Source organism: Lytechinus variegatus, chromosome 16, assembly GCF_018143015.1.
Source record: "Lytechinus variegatus isolate NC3 chromosome 16, Lvar_3.0, whole genome shotgun sequence".
NCBI lineage: Eukaryota > Metazoa > Echinodermata > Echinoidea > Temnopleuroida > Toxopneustidae > Lytechinus > Lytechinus variegatus.
The window spans coordinates 4,661,413-4,678,838 of record NC_054755.1 but is presented as its reverse complement, the minus strand read 5'-3'; the positions used below and the strand labels follow the sequence as shown (position 1 = coordinate 4,678,838).

General features: G+C 36.4%; 1 protein-coding gene across 1 annotated transcript; it reads left to right on the top strand.

Moving 5' to 3' along the window:
- Nucleotides 1-2,123: 2,123 nt before the first annotated feature.
- Nucleotides 2,124-17,054, top strand: LOC121429786 (zinc finger B-box domain-containing protein 1-like). The gene is made up of 14 exons (XM_041627017.1): nucleotides 2,124-2,245; nucleotides 5,245-5,312; nucleotides 5,868-5,981; nucleotides 8,104-8,221; nucleotides 8,572-8,608; nucleotides 9,465-9,571; nucleotides 10,828-10,955; nucleotides 11,482-11,608; nucleotides 12,329-12,482; nucleotides 13,097-13,342; nucleotides 13,644-13,765; nucleotides 14,207-14,945; nucleotides 15,430-16,014; nucleotides 16,564-17,054. Exons 2-14 carry the CDS (start codon nucleotides 5,257-5,259, stop codon nucleotides 16,806-16,808), a joined length of 2,778 nt encoding a protein of 925 aa, XP_041482951.1. The 5' UTR covers nucleotides 2,124-2,245; nucleotides 5,245-5,256; the 3' UTR covers nucleotides 16,809-17,054.
- Nucleotides 17,055-17,426: the final 372 nt, after the last annotated feature.

Sequence of the window (17,426 nt, the reverse complement as noted above, 5' to 3'; positions counted from 1 at the left end):
ATTGGAGAATGCATAAAAACTTCAGGAAATCTCAGTCAAAGTTCACTTACTCTGTCTGGTTTACTCTCAACGTACTATCCAACAAGTGCGGTTACACAATGGGGAGGGGGGGGGGCTACTCTAATTGTAACATGATACCTATGTGCTTCACCAAAGTTGAAAATAGGGGGCTCTGGAACTAAATCTTGGTCTTAAACATGGTGGTCTCCGGTACGGCTCTTGAACAACAATTGCTGAAAATGCAATGCTCTGGAACAAAAAAAAATGGGGATTTCCAGAACTCGCGAGCACTGGAACAAGAAACCACGAGTTTGAGGGTCTCTGGAACGGGGAAAAATAGGAACTTCTATCGTTTTCTCAATTGTTGACGCTCTGGAACAGAAATTTAGGCCGGAATTGGGAGTCTCAGATGCGACACACTTGTGTCATACATTTATACTAGGTAGCCTTCCCATCATATCAAACATCCATTATTGTTTACTTTTCTGAGTTATTCAGTATTAAAACAAAATTGTATATGATGAAATAAAAAATTTTTTAAAGGAATATGGTGTTACAAGTTGTTTTTTGATTGTTTTCAGTACTACTTATTACCCTTTTTTCTTATTTCGTGTTATTTCCTTCCTTGTAAATTGGTTGATGTGACAATGATACTGGTGATGATTTGGGATTTTGAAGGTCATGATGTTGATGGTGGTAGTGGTGGTAATGATGACGACGAAAGTGATGGTCTATTTTGGTCAGGGATATGCTCCGCTGAGACTTCGTCTGGCTTCCGCCACGGTGTCTCCTACATCAGTGTGTAGGAGGAGGACTGAAAAAAAATCAGAAAATGGTTTTAAAGATCTCAGAAGAAACAGCAGATATATCAGTCTAGTGATAGTGGTGATGGTGATGATTATAGTGGTGGTGGTGATGGTGGTTGTACTAGTGATGATGGTCGGGATGGTGATGATGATGATCACTGGCAGATCCAGGGGGGGGGCACAGCTGGCCCGTGCCCCCCCCCCCTTTGAGAGGCACAATTACAATTTGTAATGTAAAAATGCCATTGAAACAGAAGTGTTCCCCCCCCCCCTTTGAAAGTAAAGACCTTTTTTTCTCCTCCAATTTTTTGTGGACGAAATACCCTTAATTTTTCGTTAAATTTTTTTTTTTTGCTTGTCGAATTCCTCTTGGAAAATGTGCCCCCCCATGGTGATGATGATGATGGTGGTGGTGGTGGTGAAGATGATGATGATGAGGATGATGATCTATGATTGTAATTAGAATAATCTATGATGGTGATGATGATGATTACGATAATGATTGTAAACTTATACTATTACAGTGATCCCGGAGGTGATATAACTTGAGATAGCAATATAAATATGATGAGAATAAGAATAATCAGCAGCTAGTGCAGAAAAAAAAGAAACACAGAAGAAATAAGGTGATGGCAACTATCAAGAAGTCAATTAGGGTGATGATGATCAGCAGGGATGTTTAGTGTCCCAGATAAGAAAAACACATGAAGAGCTGGCACCTCTTTCATTATAAAAAATATATATGTCATACGTTTTAGGAAATGCACTTTATAATTGGGCACCATTTTGTTATATTATTATTTCTTCTTGTTTGGTTTGACTACAGGTGGCAATTAACCAGTCAAGCGATTACTATTTTGCCACTGCTTTTGGGTTTATTTTTCTTGATTTATTTACTTTTTTTTTATTTCTTTCTCGTTTTTCCTGTTTCAGTATATTTGCCTCTTTTTCCATTCTTATTTCTCTTTTCTTTACTATTCTTGTCATTTTCCCCATATCTTTTCTCTTTTGGTTTTTTTTTTCCCCCTTCTTTTTTTTCTTTCTTTTCCTTCTTTTAAAAACATTTCTTTTTCTTTTTTTTCCATCATTCTATGGGCTTAGTCTATCTTTCAGACTTGTTTGCTTCATTAGAATAAATTTCAAATGCTAGCGTAGTTTTCATAGGAAATACTCCATAAAAAACAAAAATTATCTTAAACTCATTTTTCTGGTTTTATATGAGATGGAAAAATGAAGCTTTTGAACAATTTTTTAGATCTATTTTTGCGGGAAGTAACAGGGATAATAATCGATGGCGTCTGAAATAATCCTGTAATCGCCATTTTGAATTCTTTTCAAAGGTGGTTGTCAATGTAAACGATGAACGTCGAGATTATCTAGATTCGCTTTTCATCGGATTTTCACATGTGAAATTACCTAGGCTTGCAGAAATCTGATAGGTATAGTTTAATTCTGTTTTATTTTGACTAAATCCTGATGGAATTAGCGCTCAGTTGTTTGCTAACCTATCTTGATGATTTCCCCCTAATAATAATTGGCGCCCGCGGTTAGCTCACTCTGCTCTGGTCCCATATACTAAAAAATGTGTTGGGGATTAAAATTGGGTTACCTAAAAATCATTCGCTTTCATGGCTGCTGAACGCAATAATCAGTAGTGTTAGTACTCTCCAAGCCACCTGGCTCTTGTTTTCAGTAGTCGAATATTGACCTTGCAAGGAATGGAAAGAGTTCCATATGCACCCCTTAGTCTAAAACTTAAAATAACAAAAGATTGTTGAGACTTCCGGTTTGTTCACTTCATTTTTTTCCATCACTTTTTTACTCTTGCTTACCTCAGTTGGGACTCAAACTCACTTTAATTTATCTGCAGTCAAGACCTTTCCTGCTATGCTAGCGAGAAGTGCTGATACCGAAAAGGGTATTTTAACAATTATCTGTGTGTGTGTGTATTTGAGTTTTGTCAGACGTGTATCAATCAGATATGATTATTTACGTCTGGGACCGACCTTTAACGTCACCATCCGAAAGACGGATAGCCGATAGTTCGACTAGTCTTTACTCACAGACCCTTTACTCAATTACTGACTAAAAATACCGGTATGTAAACCGATGTCTGTGGACAATTACACGCACTCGATCCTGCTATTTGACGGAATAAAGCCATATTTTGGTATGTATTTCCACTCCCCCACGATATATGTTCCATATTATGGTTAGATATATTATTCTGAACTTTCTCAATGTTTTTATTTTTAATTCTAGTAGGGGGGGTGCATATGGAACTCTTACCCAAGGAATAACTATGATAAAGACGATTAGATCCCTATTTAACATGTTTAAATAGTTGCGTGTGTGGTGCAATTACTGTGAGTGTGACAGCTCGACGGACTTTTTGCCGGAGATGGCCAAATTCGAAGATGGGGTGTGTGACTGTTTAATCTCTCACCAATATTGAGCTTTCCTAATATTTTTGTTCCAAACTTTTATTTTCACATTTGACAATATTTTCACCATTGTTTGTTAAATTTGTCTAGATCTATTTTTAATTGTGATATTTAATTTCAGCTTCAGACATAACAAGTCTCAAGCTTGAGATTCCTGCCTTTGGGACCCTTGTCCGTACCTCCCAAAATCTCTTTCTCATGCTTGTCCTATCTCCATATATATTACACACAATACCTGTGATCTCATGCAAAGTCATGGAAAATATCAAGCTTAGCTGGGCTTTGATCTTGGTAGCTCTGCAACTTGTGTCTCAATATTTCTTAAAATCTGTATAAGGCCAAGTAAAAAAAGAAAGTAGTTGATCGTCCTCGCGCGCATCTGTTTTGGCCGCCGCATGGAAATTTTTGATATTTACTATTTTCAAAAATTGGCTAAAAAAAAAAATCGTGATGTTCCTTTTTTGATGTTCCCTTTTTCATTGCAGCATCAATTTTCTTGATATTTACTATTTTTTATGGCTGCTGCATAGCGAAAAAAATCACAAAATTGGCGAGCGATTTACTCTCATGTGCTTTGGGAACTCTCTCGCCAACTTCAAAAACAATTGCAAAGTCCAATATCGCCGTAACTGCAAGAAAGAAAAAAATTCTGATTTGTTTTTCTATTGGAATTTTGAAGATACCATCATGAATTAGCGTGAAAATAAAGTTTGCAAACTCGGGGAAGATCACGGATTTCTTCATTTTTAGTGCATTTTAGGGGACCCCGCTTTCTGAATCTGAACTAATCCGTCACATACTTTGGAAATATGGCGCAGAAAAATCAATTTTAATGACGTAAATTTGTATTTCGGCGGGGTTTTTGGTGAGTGATAGCACCTGTACTTCGATGTGTGTTACGGTGATTGACTGCTTGTTGTGACTCTGTTGGGTAATGCATGACTTGTGTGCATGTGCTGGGATGATGTTATTGACTGTGCTAGCGCAAGATGTGAATTTGTGAAATGAATTGAATTTTCTAACGTCAGCAGGCAGTGCATCGCATATTTAAGAAAATAATTTCAAGTGGGTTATTCTTTATGAAGATTTAAAATAATTAATGGGATTCCAAGAAGTGCCAATTTTGTTCAAATTTGATAAACTTTATTCTTCCTTGAGCTATTCAATTTGATGGAAAATTGTAAAAATTAGTATCTAACAATTACAGTTACAAACAAGAAAATAATAAACATTAGGCCCATGAGAACAATTAACTCAATCATCATTTAACATTTGATGTCAATTAAAAATGAATAAAAATTGAACAGTATTAAACAACATGTAAATGAATATACAAGCAGCTGGAAAACTGCGATGTGAAACCATGCCCAGAGCTAAAAAAAAAGAGATTGGCTCTGGAAAACTAAACATGGCTCCATGGTAATAAAATGGCCCCACCCCCATGCATTTTACCTTTACAAGAATGTTTAAATCATTCACTTGACATGAACGTTTTGTTTTACAATACAGTACCGGTATACATCAGTATAAATACATCAATAGAATTTTATCACATAATACATTTTCCATCGATTTCCAATCAATTGTATATTATGCATATATATATATATATATATATATATATATATGTATATATATATATATATATATATACATTTCTACTCATTTATTATTAATATTGAGCATGCATCGATCACATATTTCGAGCTTGGCATGGCCTGACAACGATTTTAATAAAAAATAGCAAAAAAAATAGTAAATAGTAAGGACCTCCCTCATCTCTGATGTCAAAAAAGGGCCGAGAAAATGCCTCCTTGTTTTTAAAAAAAATAGCAAATAGTAAGGACCTCCCTCATCACCGCTCTCAAAAAACCCGGACGATCAACTACTTTCTTTTTTTACTTGGCCTAAATTGAAAAAAAATAAAGGGGTTAAGAAGTATAGCCAATCTTTACTGCCTGTCCATGTTTCATGTTGTAAATTTTTCATTTCAGATTGATCCAGCCATGGCTTCTAAACCTTTCAATACATCGGCTAAGGAGCCGATGTCGGTCAAGCTCAGGTATGAAAATCAAAGATTTTTTATCAAAGTAACCTTTGAAACTTCTTTGAAACTGGGACATCATTCACCTAATTTAAACCAACCAGTTAAATCCAAATTAAGAATGTTATTCAAATCTCAGCAATAGAACAAACAAACAAAATCACGCTTGTTGTGTTACTTGCATGATAGTATTTTTCATGTTGTTCTAACATTTTGAAAATATTGTTCAAGTAGAATTAGTTGTAATAGTACTAGTAAAAAGAGGTAGTTTCTGTTAATTGCTTCTTTTATAGTTTGTAGATTTCTTTTTTTTTTTATCTTTCCTGTCCTTTTTCCTTTCTTTTTATTTTTTCTTCCTTTTGTCTTCTTATTCTTCCTTTTCATACTACTACTTTTTTGTTGTCTTTTCCTTTATCTCCTACTCTTCTGTCTGGTGGTAGCAGTAGAAATCACTGCCCAGGAGTACATTGTAGAATAGTAATAGTAGTAAAGGAAACAAATTAAAATTATGATCTTCAAATACTTTGTGTAGCTAGCAGAATATTATAATGCAGTCTTTTTTCCCCTTAATAGAGGGCTAAATGCTTCAAAAAGTGTAACACGTCAGCTGGAGATTGACAGTCGTAGAATGGAAGAACGGCTGAGAGAGCTGAAGGTTGCTATGAACAGAGAAAAGCAAGAAAGAGAGTGAGTTTGCATTCATATTAAACTTTGAATAACGCTTATTCATGTCTTGTTACAGACAAGAAGTCATTGAGAATTTTGTAAGGAAAATGTTGAAATTTCAAGCATCTTTTCAAATCAAAGTGGCAAATATTTACAGAATAGCTGTGAATATTTTGTTCTCTGCTTTTGAGAATACCAAAGGCCCTGTAACATAAAGCTGAACGATTGATCATAAGGGGCTTACTCTTACGTTCATCTTACACAATACCGTAAGTAACAGTGTATTAACCGCACCTTTTTCTCGGCGGGGTAGAAGCAAAAGTCGGGGGTGCGGTTTATACACGGTGACAGGTCTGAGCCAGCCCGCCGTAACCCCTCCCGTACATGTACGATGTCTGCCAGTTCACAACACATCGAGTGGCCGGGCGTAGCCGCCCAGGCAATGTCGTTTAGAGGGGTATGAGCCGCGGGTAATGGGAAGCGATTATTGCAATATTACTTAAATGTTGTCCATAACAAACGCACTCACTTTCATGACACTAATTTTGACTTTATTCTCGATTCAAAGTAGTGAAGTTCCCTGACTAATTTAAAAGAGACGCCAAGCATACTCGGTAATATTTTGTCACCGCTGAGCGAGAGTTGAGTGAGCTTAGAGATTGCGTTGTAATGTGGTTACAGTGCGACTAAAGCTGGCGCTATTCAAAGTCCCGTTTCGCGCCAGCTTGTTTTTTTCTTTCCTGTTTGCTTTTCATAAGATACCATGTAAACCACGCATGAGAGAGACGGCACGAAGCCGTAAAAAACAACTGGAAAAAATGTCAATTTCTTTGTTTCTTAAACCTTCCTATAATCCCGTATCCAAAATTCATGCTAAGACATCAAATTTCTGAAAGTGATTGTGAGATTGTGATGCAAGAAATGTGAATGTTTCTTCCTCCTACGCTGGGAAAGACACAGATCATAATTTGATAAGATGTACTGGCATGACTTGTACTGTATCGTAGTTTGCAATGTAATGGCAGTGCTGTGTGTGTAGACTGTGACTGTGAGGTGAGCGAGTGTGTAAGTTGCCAATATTGGCGGGACCGTTCTTTCTTTCTAACATTTGTAGATGAATTGATCAAGAACAGCAGATTTCTGCATACAGGTAATCTCTTTGGATACTTTGAAATCTTAAAAGCTTAGATTTTGTTTCTCCGTACCTCAAATATGCATGTAAATGTGAGAAGATTTTTTTTTTTTTTTTTTTTTTTTTTTAGTCCAAAGTTGGGGGTGCGGTTAATACACGGGTGCGGTTAATACACCGTTACTTACGGTAATCAATGCAGTCGATCAGAGAGATTGAAGGTGTAAAGTTTCAGGTTCATTCAAACATGAAATATGCTTACTGCACTAGTGGATGAAACTTCCTGTGAAGGAAAAGAAACTGTCTCAAAGAAATCTATTTTTTTGTTTGATTATACATGTACCTCAAGTTTTAACAGGATGAAAAGGAGTTCATCTGATTATGTATTTTTGAATCCAAATACTATTCTGGCTCATTACTGAGAACCTTACCAGGTACCAAGATTTGTAGCTTTTTAGGCAGATTGTATTGTATTTTTTACAAAGGACCCGTTATCTGGAACAAGTTACCAATTTTTGTTAAATCTAGCCCATCTTTAAATGTTTTTAAAAGGAGATATAAAACCCAACTTATCAGTAAATATTCAAATAATGTATGATCAGGTTTTTTTTTTTTTTTTTTTTAATCGTTGATATATTATTTATGTATATTGTCGTTGTGTTATGATTTGTGTTTTCCCCTTTTATGTTCATTGTTTATATCTGGTATTCAGTATTTATTACATTTTGCATTTTACAATATCATATATATATATTCATTTTCCAGATTTTGTTAAGGTGGCAACGCTAATAAAGCTTTCCCTTTCTATTTGCCTCCTCATTCATTTATAAATCATGTACACTCTTTTCTTTTTATTCAACTGTTTTCCAGATTTGATCATTGTGATATCTTAAATTTCTCATGTAATTTATGTAAACTTTGTATGTGCCTTGTATTTGTTTTTTATGATGAATGGAATAAATGCTATCAATCAGTCAATAGTCACTTATTGTATATGCTTTGTATTTTTGTCAGGAGGCAGGGGAGTGCCGGTTCAGGTGGTATATGGTCATCAGCGAAGACAACAGCACCGGTCAATGATGTCATCAAGAAAAAGAGTCCAACAAAACCTTCCAAACCGGGAGAAAACAAGGTATGCAAGGATTTTCTTTTTTCTTTTCCTGACTTCTTCTTTCCAACTTAGAGAGGTGGTGCTACATGAATATATTAAGAATTAAAAATACCATTGCAGAAAAAAATGTATTCTTTCATAGTTTGACACTTATTATTTGAATAGTTCATGAATGAATAATATTTTGAGTCTCATTTATTCTTATGCAAAGAGATTTTGGTCTGCTCACAGTAAATGAATTTATAAAGAAAATACATGCCGTAAAGGAAATGTCTTTATATGTTATGATGAAACCTAAATATTCCATGATGTTAATTAGAATTTCAAACTCATAATGATATTTTTTATTCATATTTGTGTTTTAATATCAGGTCAGAAAAATAAAGGTTCTAAAGGATACACCTATTGGTAAGGTTCTTCTATCTTTTCGAGATATCCACTCTACCTGTAAATTTAAACACATTTTTTGTTTCATATTAGTTTTTTGTCTCGCCTGCATAGCAGAGCGAGACTATAGGCGCCGCTTTTCCGACGACGGCGGCGTCAACATTGAACTCTTAACCAAGGTTAAAGTTTTGAAATATCACCATAATTAAGAAAGTGTATGAACCTAGTTCATGAAACTTTGGACTTAAGGGTAATCAAGTATTACTGAACATCCTGCCTGAGATTCAGGTCACATGACCAAGGTCGAAGGTCATGTAGGGTCAATGAACTTAGACCATGTTGGGGGAAACACTATCGAAATCTTAACCAAGGTTAAGTTTTTAAATGTTATAATAACTTGAAATTATATGGACCTAGTTCATAAAACTTAGACATAATGGTAATAGTGTATCACTGAAGATGCTGCCTGAGCTTCAGGGTACATGATTAAGGTCAAAGGTCACTTAGGGTCAATGAACTTTGACCATGTAATCAAGTATGAATGATTGTTTTGTGCATGTCTTTGGTCACATGATCATAGTCAAAGTTCATTTTGGATCAATGGACAAAATATTCTATTATCATATCAGTGTTTTCTTCTGAGAATAAGTATTCATTAACTGTTTTCAAAGGCAGCACTTCTGCTATATCGAATTGCTTAATGCATGCGAGACTACCAGAGGTGTTTCACTTGTTAATCTATTGTATATGAACTGTATTTTAAACATTTGTTCTTTGAATAAGTTAGGTGAAAATTTAAAAATCAGATTAAATATATTCATTAAGCATCTTCTTAATTTCTTATCATTATTTGATCATAATTACTTACTCCTAACAGAGTTACCAAAGAGAGCCCCAAAGAAAACTCAACCAGCCCTAAACTCTGTGAGGAAGTCATTCTCTGGACCACCTTGTGGCCAATGTGAAGAAAAAGCAGTAGCATTGGTAAGATAATATTGGTCTTCCTCCTCCTCCTCCTCTTCCTCCTTCCCCCTTCCCTTTTCCTTTCTCTCTTTATCTACTTCTCCCTTTCTCTTCCTCATTCTTCTCCTTGTTCTTATTTTCTTTCTTCATTTTCATTTCCTTCTTCCTCCTCCTCTTCCTTCTTGTTCTGGGTCTCCTTCCCCTTCCCAGTTTCTCTTCATAGATTTCTCTCTTTTCCTTCTCTTCCTCATTCTTATGCCATTCACAGCATTTTGTATCCTCTTGAAAAGCACTATATAAATCCACTTATTGTTTCTCCTCATTCTCATTCTCATTTTCCTTCTACTTTTCCTCATTCTCCTTCTTTACATCCTTTTTTTTTAACTTTCTTCTTCCTTGTTTCCCCTTTTCTTCATTGTCTTCAACATTCACACCATTGTCATCAGTCAGTTGTAGTAGTTGTAGCAGTTGTCCCCTTTGTCTGTCTTTTGATTTTTTCCTTCTCTTTCTTTTCCCCTCTTCATTTGCTTTTCCACAAATTTCTACATTTTTCCTTCTTTCCTCACTTCTGTTTTCATCTTAATCAAACACTTCATCCTACCTTCTACCTTCTTATTGTTAATACTTTTGTTCTTCTATTTCCTTTTAACTTTTATCTCTTTAAAGGGGAAGTTCACCCTGACAAAAAGTTTATTGTAGAAATAGCAGAAAAAATAAAAAATATTGCCGAAGGTTTGAGAAAAATTCATCAAACAATTCAAAAGTTATTAGAATTTCAATTATTTGATTTGTGACGTCATATGCGAGCAGCATTCCTACATAGCGAATGGTAAAAAATCAATGAAATGTCATTTTCTCAGAAAATTGAAAATGGTTTTCACTGTAACTTTTGTATATCAATAGACAAATCATTTCACACCCGATCATGAAAAGAAAACAAAATTAAGTCATCAGGAACCATACAAAATTTGAAATTCATACATTTTATATTGCATAACACAATGGGCAGCTGCTCATTTATGACGTCACAAATTCAAAATTTTGAACTCTAATAACTTTCTTACTCTTTAATGGATTTTCCTCAAACCTTCACCAATATTTTTTACTATTTTTTCTGCTATTTTTACAACAAAGTTTTCTTCAGGGTGAACTTCCCCTTTAAGCATTATATTCTCACCGTCTATCTTTTTTTTTATTCTTCTCTCTTGTACTCAGTTTTCTTTTTTCTCCATGTCATCAAATGTTATCAATATAATACATTCTTTCTTTGATATTAGACTTGCATGGAATGTGGAGAGAATTACTGTGCAGGATGCTTTGCCAAGTTTCACCTCAAGGGGGCGCTCCGTCAGCATCGTTCCATCCCTTTCCAATCCGGTAGCAATGAAAATTCACCACACAGTAGGTGAGTTGTCAAGTATCCAGCAAAAGAAAAAGCTAATGAAAATCAGGGGGGGGGGTCCAATTTTGAAAACAAATCAAGCGAATACATATCTAGTAAATGACAAGACAAACTAAGATGTTTTATAATAATCTTTACAAAATAGGAACACTAAAAGTAATAATGATTTTAAAAACAAGTATTGAAGTACAAAATGGAATTATAATACACATAGGATGTGCTGTTGTATTTCATGTTTATCATGTATACTCTCTGATTTAATTTAGTGTCTTTGTTTTGAAACTGGCATGATGTCAGTTTACTTTTAAAAATCTGGTAAAATTCAAATTCCATTTATTTGATGATTTTTTTTACATGGTGTTACGGGTGTCAGTTACAAATTAACTTGCTCATATTGGGGTCTTCGAGGGGAGGGGGTTGCTAAATACAAAAAACTTCTTTGACTTGTGGAATGTGAAACAAATTTGTTGAACGTTATTTGATTCTAATCTTTTGTATTGTTATCAATACCGTTTTGCCTTCTGTTTAGTTTGGAAGCAAGTTCCAATTCCCAGCCTGGTTCTATCAAACAAACAGTTCCCAAGACAAGTTCAGGAGCAGACAGTCATTCTAACCAACCTGGTAGGATCATCATTGCAAAGACTACACCACCAAAGGTATGTCACACTGGCTTATCAGTCAAAAGGGAAAATTACACAAACCTTATTTGCAATCAAGTACACACGCCAAATACAAATTGTGCAGTTGATGAATTAATTTCAACAAGAGTAGATCATTTTGTCTTTGAAAAGCCAACCAGCAATCATCCATCATAGATTTTCAGTTGATATCAAGATGTATGATCAAATTGGTGAAAATGGCTTTGCAATTAATTGAAGGTTTCTTGCAACGTTCAATCCTTCATTTTTCAAAAACATGCAATCCTTCATTTGATATCTAGCAAGAAGTAATTAAAAAGGAAATTATTTTCGTAGAATTTACTAGTAACATGGCTTAAATACCCGTTTCAATGAGTTAAAAGACTACATTTGTAAATGTGAGTATATGTTTATTTCTATTACGTCAGTGTATTTTGGGGATATTGCCTGTGAATGAGAAGTATTTCTATTTTGTTGAATATGGACACAGTATATTCACTGAAAGATATTAAGACACTATTCCATCATCTGTTCATGATAATTGTCATTGTGGTCAGGCAATCGGAACATGACATTTGCACAAGGATTGTACAATGTTGGGATCACTAGGAAACTCTCTTGTCCGTCAATTCGTAGATATTTCGAAAGCTCTTTCTTGAATGCTGTGTGTGAGAATCCTTCAGTCATTTACCTTTTTTTCCTTTTTTCCTTTTTTTTATTTTTTTTTTGTCAATCCAGAACCCTTCCCCTAAACCTGCTAATTCAGCTTTCGATGGGGAGTACAATGAAGAAGAAAGCGCTGCTTCCTTTGCTGCTGCACTTGCTGAATGGAGGCAAGCGAAGAAAGGGGGTCAGCAAAATGGCATTGCTGGCCAGACTGCCAAGAAAGATGGTATGTAAAATGCAACTTTTGATTTCGACTTTGTTTGTTTCATAAAAAGGCAAATTTACTGGAGATTGCTCTCCACCAAACAGATGCACAGAATTCAGTAGGTTGTAACAGCTTTCATTGAAAATAAATAACACATTGTTTCATGAGACACTCTTCTGCTGTGCTATGATTGCAATGTAAATACTATTTAATCTTATTTTGTGTTGCTTTATCTTAGAACATAGGCCTCCTGTGACTATATTCCAAGTGTTAGAAATATGACTGTAATTTATCTGTAGGGCTACCCAATTTCTCAAATTTTTCCCAAATTCAATTTTTTTTTCTGGATTTCATCTGATTTTCTCAATTTCTTCCAAGGACCTGATGAGGATTAATACCCAGGTGTTACTCATACAACAGCACTGCTCATGATTTACTCAGATTTGATGTTCGAGAAGTTCACATTCAATATTGTATAATTTACGTACAGTTTAGCATGATTCTCATTCAGTTTGTTTAATTCAAATTCAGTATCAAACGTGCTATATTCAGTATTGCATAATTCACATTCAGTGTTGTGTGACTCACATACAGCATATCATAATTCACATTCTGTTTGACCTATCGTATCCTAGTGCATGACATGGGCAGCGGAACGGCAGCTGCGATCGATGAGGACAAGATCCCGGTAGAGATCAGCTTCCAGGATAATTCATCAATGAGCTACGCTGACAGACTCCTTCTGAAGAAACACAGACGCACCGACCTTCCACCTGCCTTGAGCCCATCCCCGAGTCAACTGGCAAATCATTACTTACCTAGGGAGACTCATTCCAGAATCAGTGATAGTGATTTGACCAATGGGCACATTGACCCCTCAGGTGAGACAATTTATGCACATATTCTGATGAATGATAACTTACTAAGGAAAACTGGGAGGGGGGCGGACTTTTGATAATCAGCAATACTGTTTCAAGATTAAATTACATTTGAATTTTGGTCAATTGTAACGCATCGTTTCAAAGTGATGTAACATTTTCAGCAACATTCTTAGATTTATGTATGTTATTAATTGCATCACTTATTCCAAGAAACATGCATTATACCCTTCAAGTGTCTACCCCCTGTAATTTATTGATCTAGGACGAACTAAAACAAAATTATGTTGCTATTTTTTTGTAGAGGAGGAATTAGAGATGGAAGAGGAACATCAACGTTACGCAAATATTTTCATCAAAGAATCACCCCGAGAAGAAATGGTACGACCCAGTAGCACTCTCACAATCATGGAGATCACAGACGAGGTATGTGTAAAAGCATGTCATGGGGGTGTGTCACAAAGATTAAAAGCCTCTTTGGTAAATCCTCTAAAACTGCACCATTCCAGTTCATTGCGTGTGCCATTGATTTTGGTTTTGTTAACAAAGGGGATAGAGTTCATTTTATTGTTGTGTCTACAAGACTTGGCTCTTCTTAGTTTACTTATGCTCCATTAGAAAATATTGGGACCTACGTAAAATAAAATTATCAGCTAAACTATAATCTATGAATAAACATTGTCATAACATTCAGATGATTACAGTACTGCTATAATCTATCCTCATGAGGAAAGACAGGTTTCAAGTTAAAAAGGTAAAATAGTTTATTATTTTAATATATTGTATGCATGGTTCTTATGTTTTACAGCCATATTCAATGCCTTTGTGAATAATTCATATCCTCTTTTTGATGTTTTGTTTCTTCAGGGTCCCTTTGTGGAGAAAGATCTTGAAGTCCAATCTGTTTACAGCGTTCAGGAATGGGATTCCGTCATCAACGCTCCATCACCGCATGTCCAGGTGATGACACCAGATAACAATAACTCTGAAATCAAACTCACAGATTCAAGCACGAAGGGGGACAAGCCGAAGGTGATGCCTTCGGGAAAAGGATCAAGGATTGATGACAGAGTGTCAGGGAGTGCTGCAAAGTCCGCAGTCGGGAAGGATCATGAAAAACAAACTCCGTCCAGGAATTCATCAAGGAATACTGTCCGGTCAGCATCTAAGGCCGGTCCTGGCAGCGGGAAGCAGATTGCTCAAGGAAGACCTGGCTCCAAGACCAGTTCTGCTTTGAGCAGTCAACGAGAAAGCACGATCCAGAAAAATAGACCGGAAAGTATGGTCAATGGGAGTCAGTCCTCCAAAGAGCGTCAGTCTTCTGCAGGAGTTGGGAAACAGAAAGGACAGGAAGATTCTCAAGGCAGGCGATCAGCAACAGAAAGGCCACCTTCTACAGGCATCACCACATTGCCCTCTAAGGAACTCCGGGAGATTGGTAGGATGCGCTCTGGCTTGCAGCATCAGCAGGGCTATCAGGATGGACTGGGATCATTCTTCATGGGTGGTGTAGAAGTCAAAGACAAGGAAAGTTCTGGTGGAAGTCAAGCAGAGCCAGTGAGAATGAACACACCTACTAATGTACTACCTGAATGTTCCTATAAAGGTGAGGATTGCTAACTATGTGTGACAAGCTTAAAGCTGGTTTGCATCGCTAGTTCTATGAGACTGCTTTTGAATATGGTATTTGAATTCTCTGCATTGCATTCTGCTGAAAATTGCTAGGTTGTTCATCATTATGAAGTTGATAATTTTCAAGCTTAACATGAGGAGTAGCAGCAAGCAATATATACTTTAGAAGAAATTCTCTAAGATCACGGTTTCTTGTTGCCATATCAGAGTTCTAATGAGTTTGTGTAAACCAATTTTGTCAAATTTTGAAATCTAAGCTAAAAAAAAATGAGCACATTTTAATTTTATCTTCTCCAGAGCATTGATAAGTGAGAGTTGACATGATGCATTTGTGTTCATATGACAGGTTATCAAAACTTTTTCATAATCTGGTTTGTGTAATATCATGTTTCTATACTAATGTGCTATTTGTGTGAAAGTGCATTTGACTGAATTTTATGATCTTGCTTGATTTAAAGGTCCATCAACCTGGAGACCCGATAGCAGTATGTCCAATCACCCTGATCAGCCTGCCACAGTTCTTTCCCCATCACCTCCAAAACAAGCCAGAGACAACAAGTCATCCAGCATGTCTGGAAGGAAACGATCGTCTCTTCCCTCAGCAACGGGGGCAGCATCACCCACGAAAGCAAACACCTCATCTTCCTCTTCGAGCAACCGATCCGCCCCAACTGGCACTCCCAGAGCGATGTCAAGCAAGCCACGAAGCAGCATCCAAGAACGGACACCTAGAACATCCGCAGGAATGGTCCAACGAAAAGCAGGTGCTTCGGATGTTGACAATACTCTCCACTGGAGACTCAGTCAGGCTGACAAGGCGAAAGGATCCAAGGTGGCGCCAAGGAAGACAGCTACCGGAGACCACTCAGCATCGTCTAGTGCGTCCAGTATGCCTCCGAGGAGTAGCAGTCGTATCGAGGTCGATGGTGACGACATGACGGGGTATGATGACGATGGGTATGTGAGAAGGAGAGAGGAAGAAGACCATAATGCCTTGGAACAACTCACTTGGGAACTAGCCTCTAACGAAGGCAGAATTACAGGTAGGCTATTCCACTCATCACTACATTTTGTAAAATATTGGTTAATAATTATATGCTGGGGGGGATTCATTGCTTGATTTAGAGTAGGCTACAGCTTGTTGTCCATAAAATAACTTGTATCGTATCACTAGTATTTCATAGATTCAGTTATTAGAAAGTTTCCAAGATATTCCAAGTTTTCACCCAGCACACTACTTTATTGCTAAAATGTTATCTTATTATATAATATCAATGAAATGAAAACATGATCCATTATGTCTTCTGCAGTCCTATTAAGCTATATGTTCAAATGATAATTTTGTCAATATACCTAATCTGGGAGGTGTTCATAAACGGTAGGTCTGACTGAAAGTTATGATTCCCTTTTTACGTGCTTAGTTCCCCTGAACATCATCTGACCAATGTGGAGATGTGATGTATATACCACATTTAAGTGGGAATTAAGGTTCAAGTTAAAGTCAGACTTAAATTCTTGTGAAACAAGAACCCCATTGTTGTAGTTCTTTGGAAGCCTTTACCCATTCAATTGCCATCTGTTTCTATCTCTAGCTGATGGGCGCATCTCTAGCCTAAGCCTCATCGAGGGTCTCGATGAAAACCTTCTACTCATGGCCGAAGAGGACCAGGACCGGGCTCTAGGAATCACACAGGATGATGGACTAGGGTCTGGTCTAAGCACTCCCTGCAATGATCTTTCCTTGGACCAACTCAGTGAGGAGGAACTGCAGTCAGACTTTGTGGTCGCTGCGGATAACCAACGGTATAAAGAAGAAGTGCAAGCTCTGAATGGTTAGGAGTAGTCTTCTTGCATTTAACAACGTGTTCTTTTAAAGGAAACCAAAACACAATCAATCTTATCAGAAAGAATAAAATCAGAGGAGCAATCTAAAACTTGTTTCATCAAAATCGGTTATTGAATAAGCGAGTTATGGAAGTTTGGAAAGTCTTTTTGTACTTTGTATGGGATCCTCAAATTGGCAAACATGCTTCAAAATCACTGATTTTGTGGACAACTCTCCATTTGTTGTGTACACAAATTTTAAGATTTTCCCCTTTATTTTACATATTTCACATTATCTCCTCCTGACCTTGACATATGTGGTGTGAATTCCACATCTTCCTGTGACATATGTTATGCTCAGAAGGAGGCATGATGCAATATGAAAGATAATAGGGGTAGTGGTCTCCTTAAAGGATATTTCCTTTTCCAGTAGGGCCTATGGGTATTGATGAAGAAAAATACTCTAGTTCTATCATTCATTCTTTCACTGAATATTGCATGACAGTGTGTGGACATGATATTCTATTCTTGAGTATGTAGATATTGCAATTGCATGAAGTTGGAGAAAAGTTTGTGTTAGCCAGGACTGTAAGATTAAAGAAAGAGAACATTACTAATGGATATTGGAGTA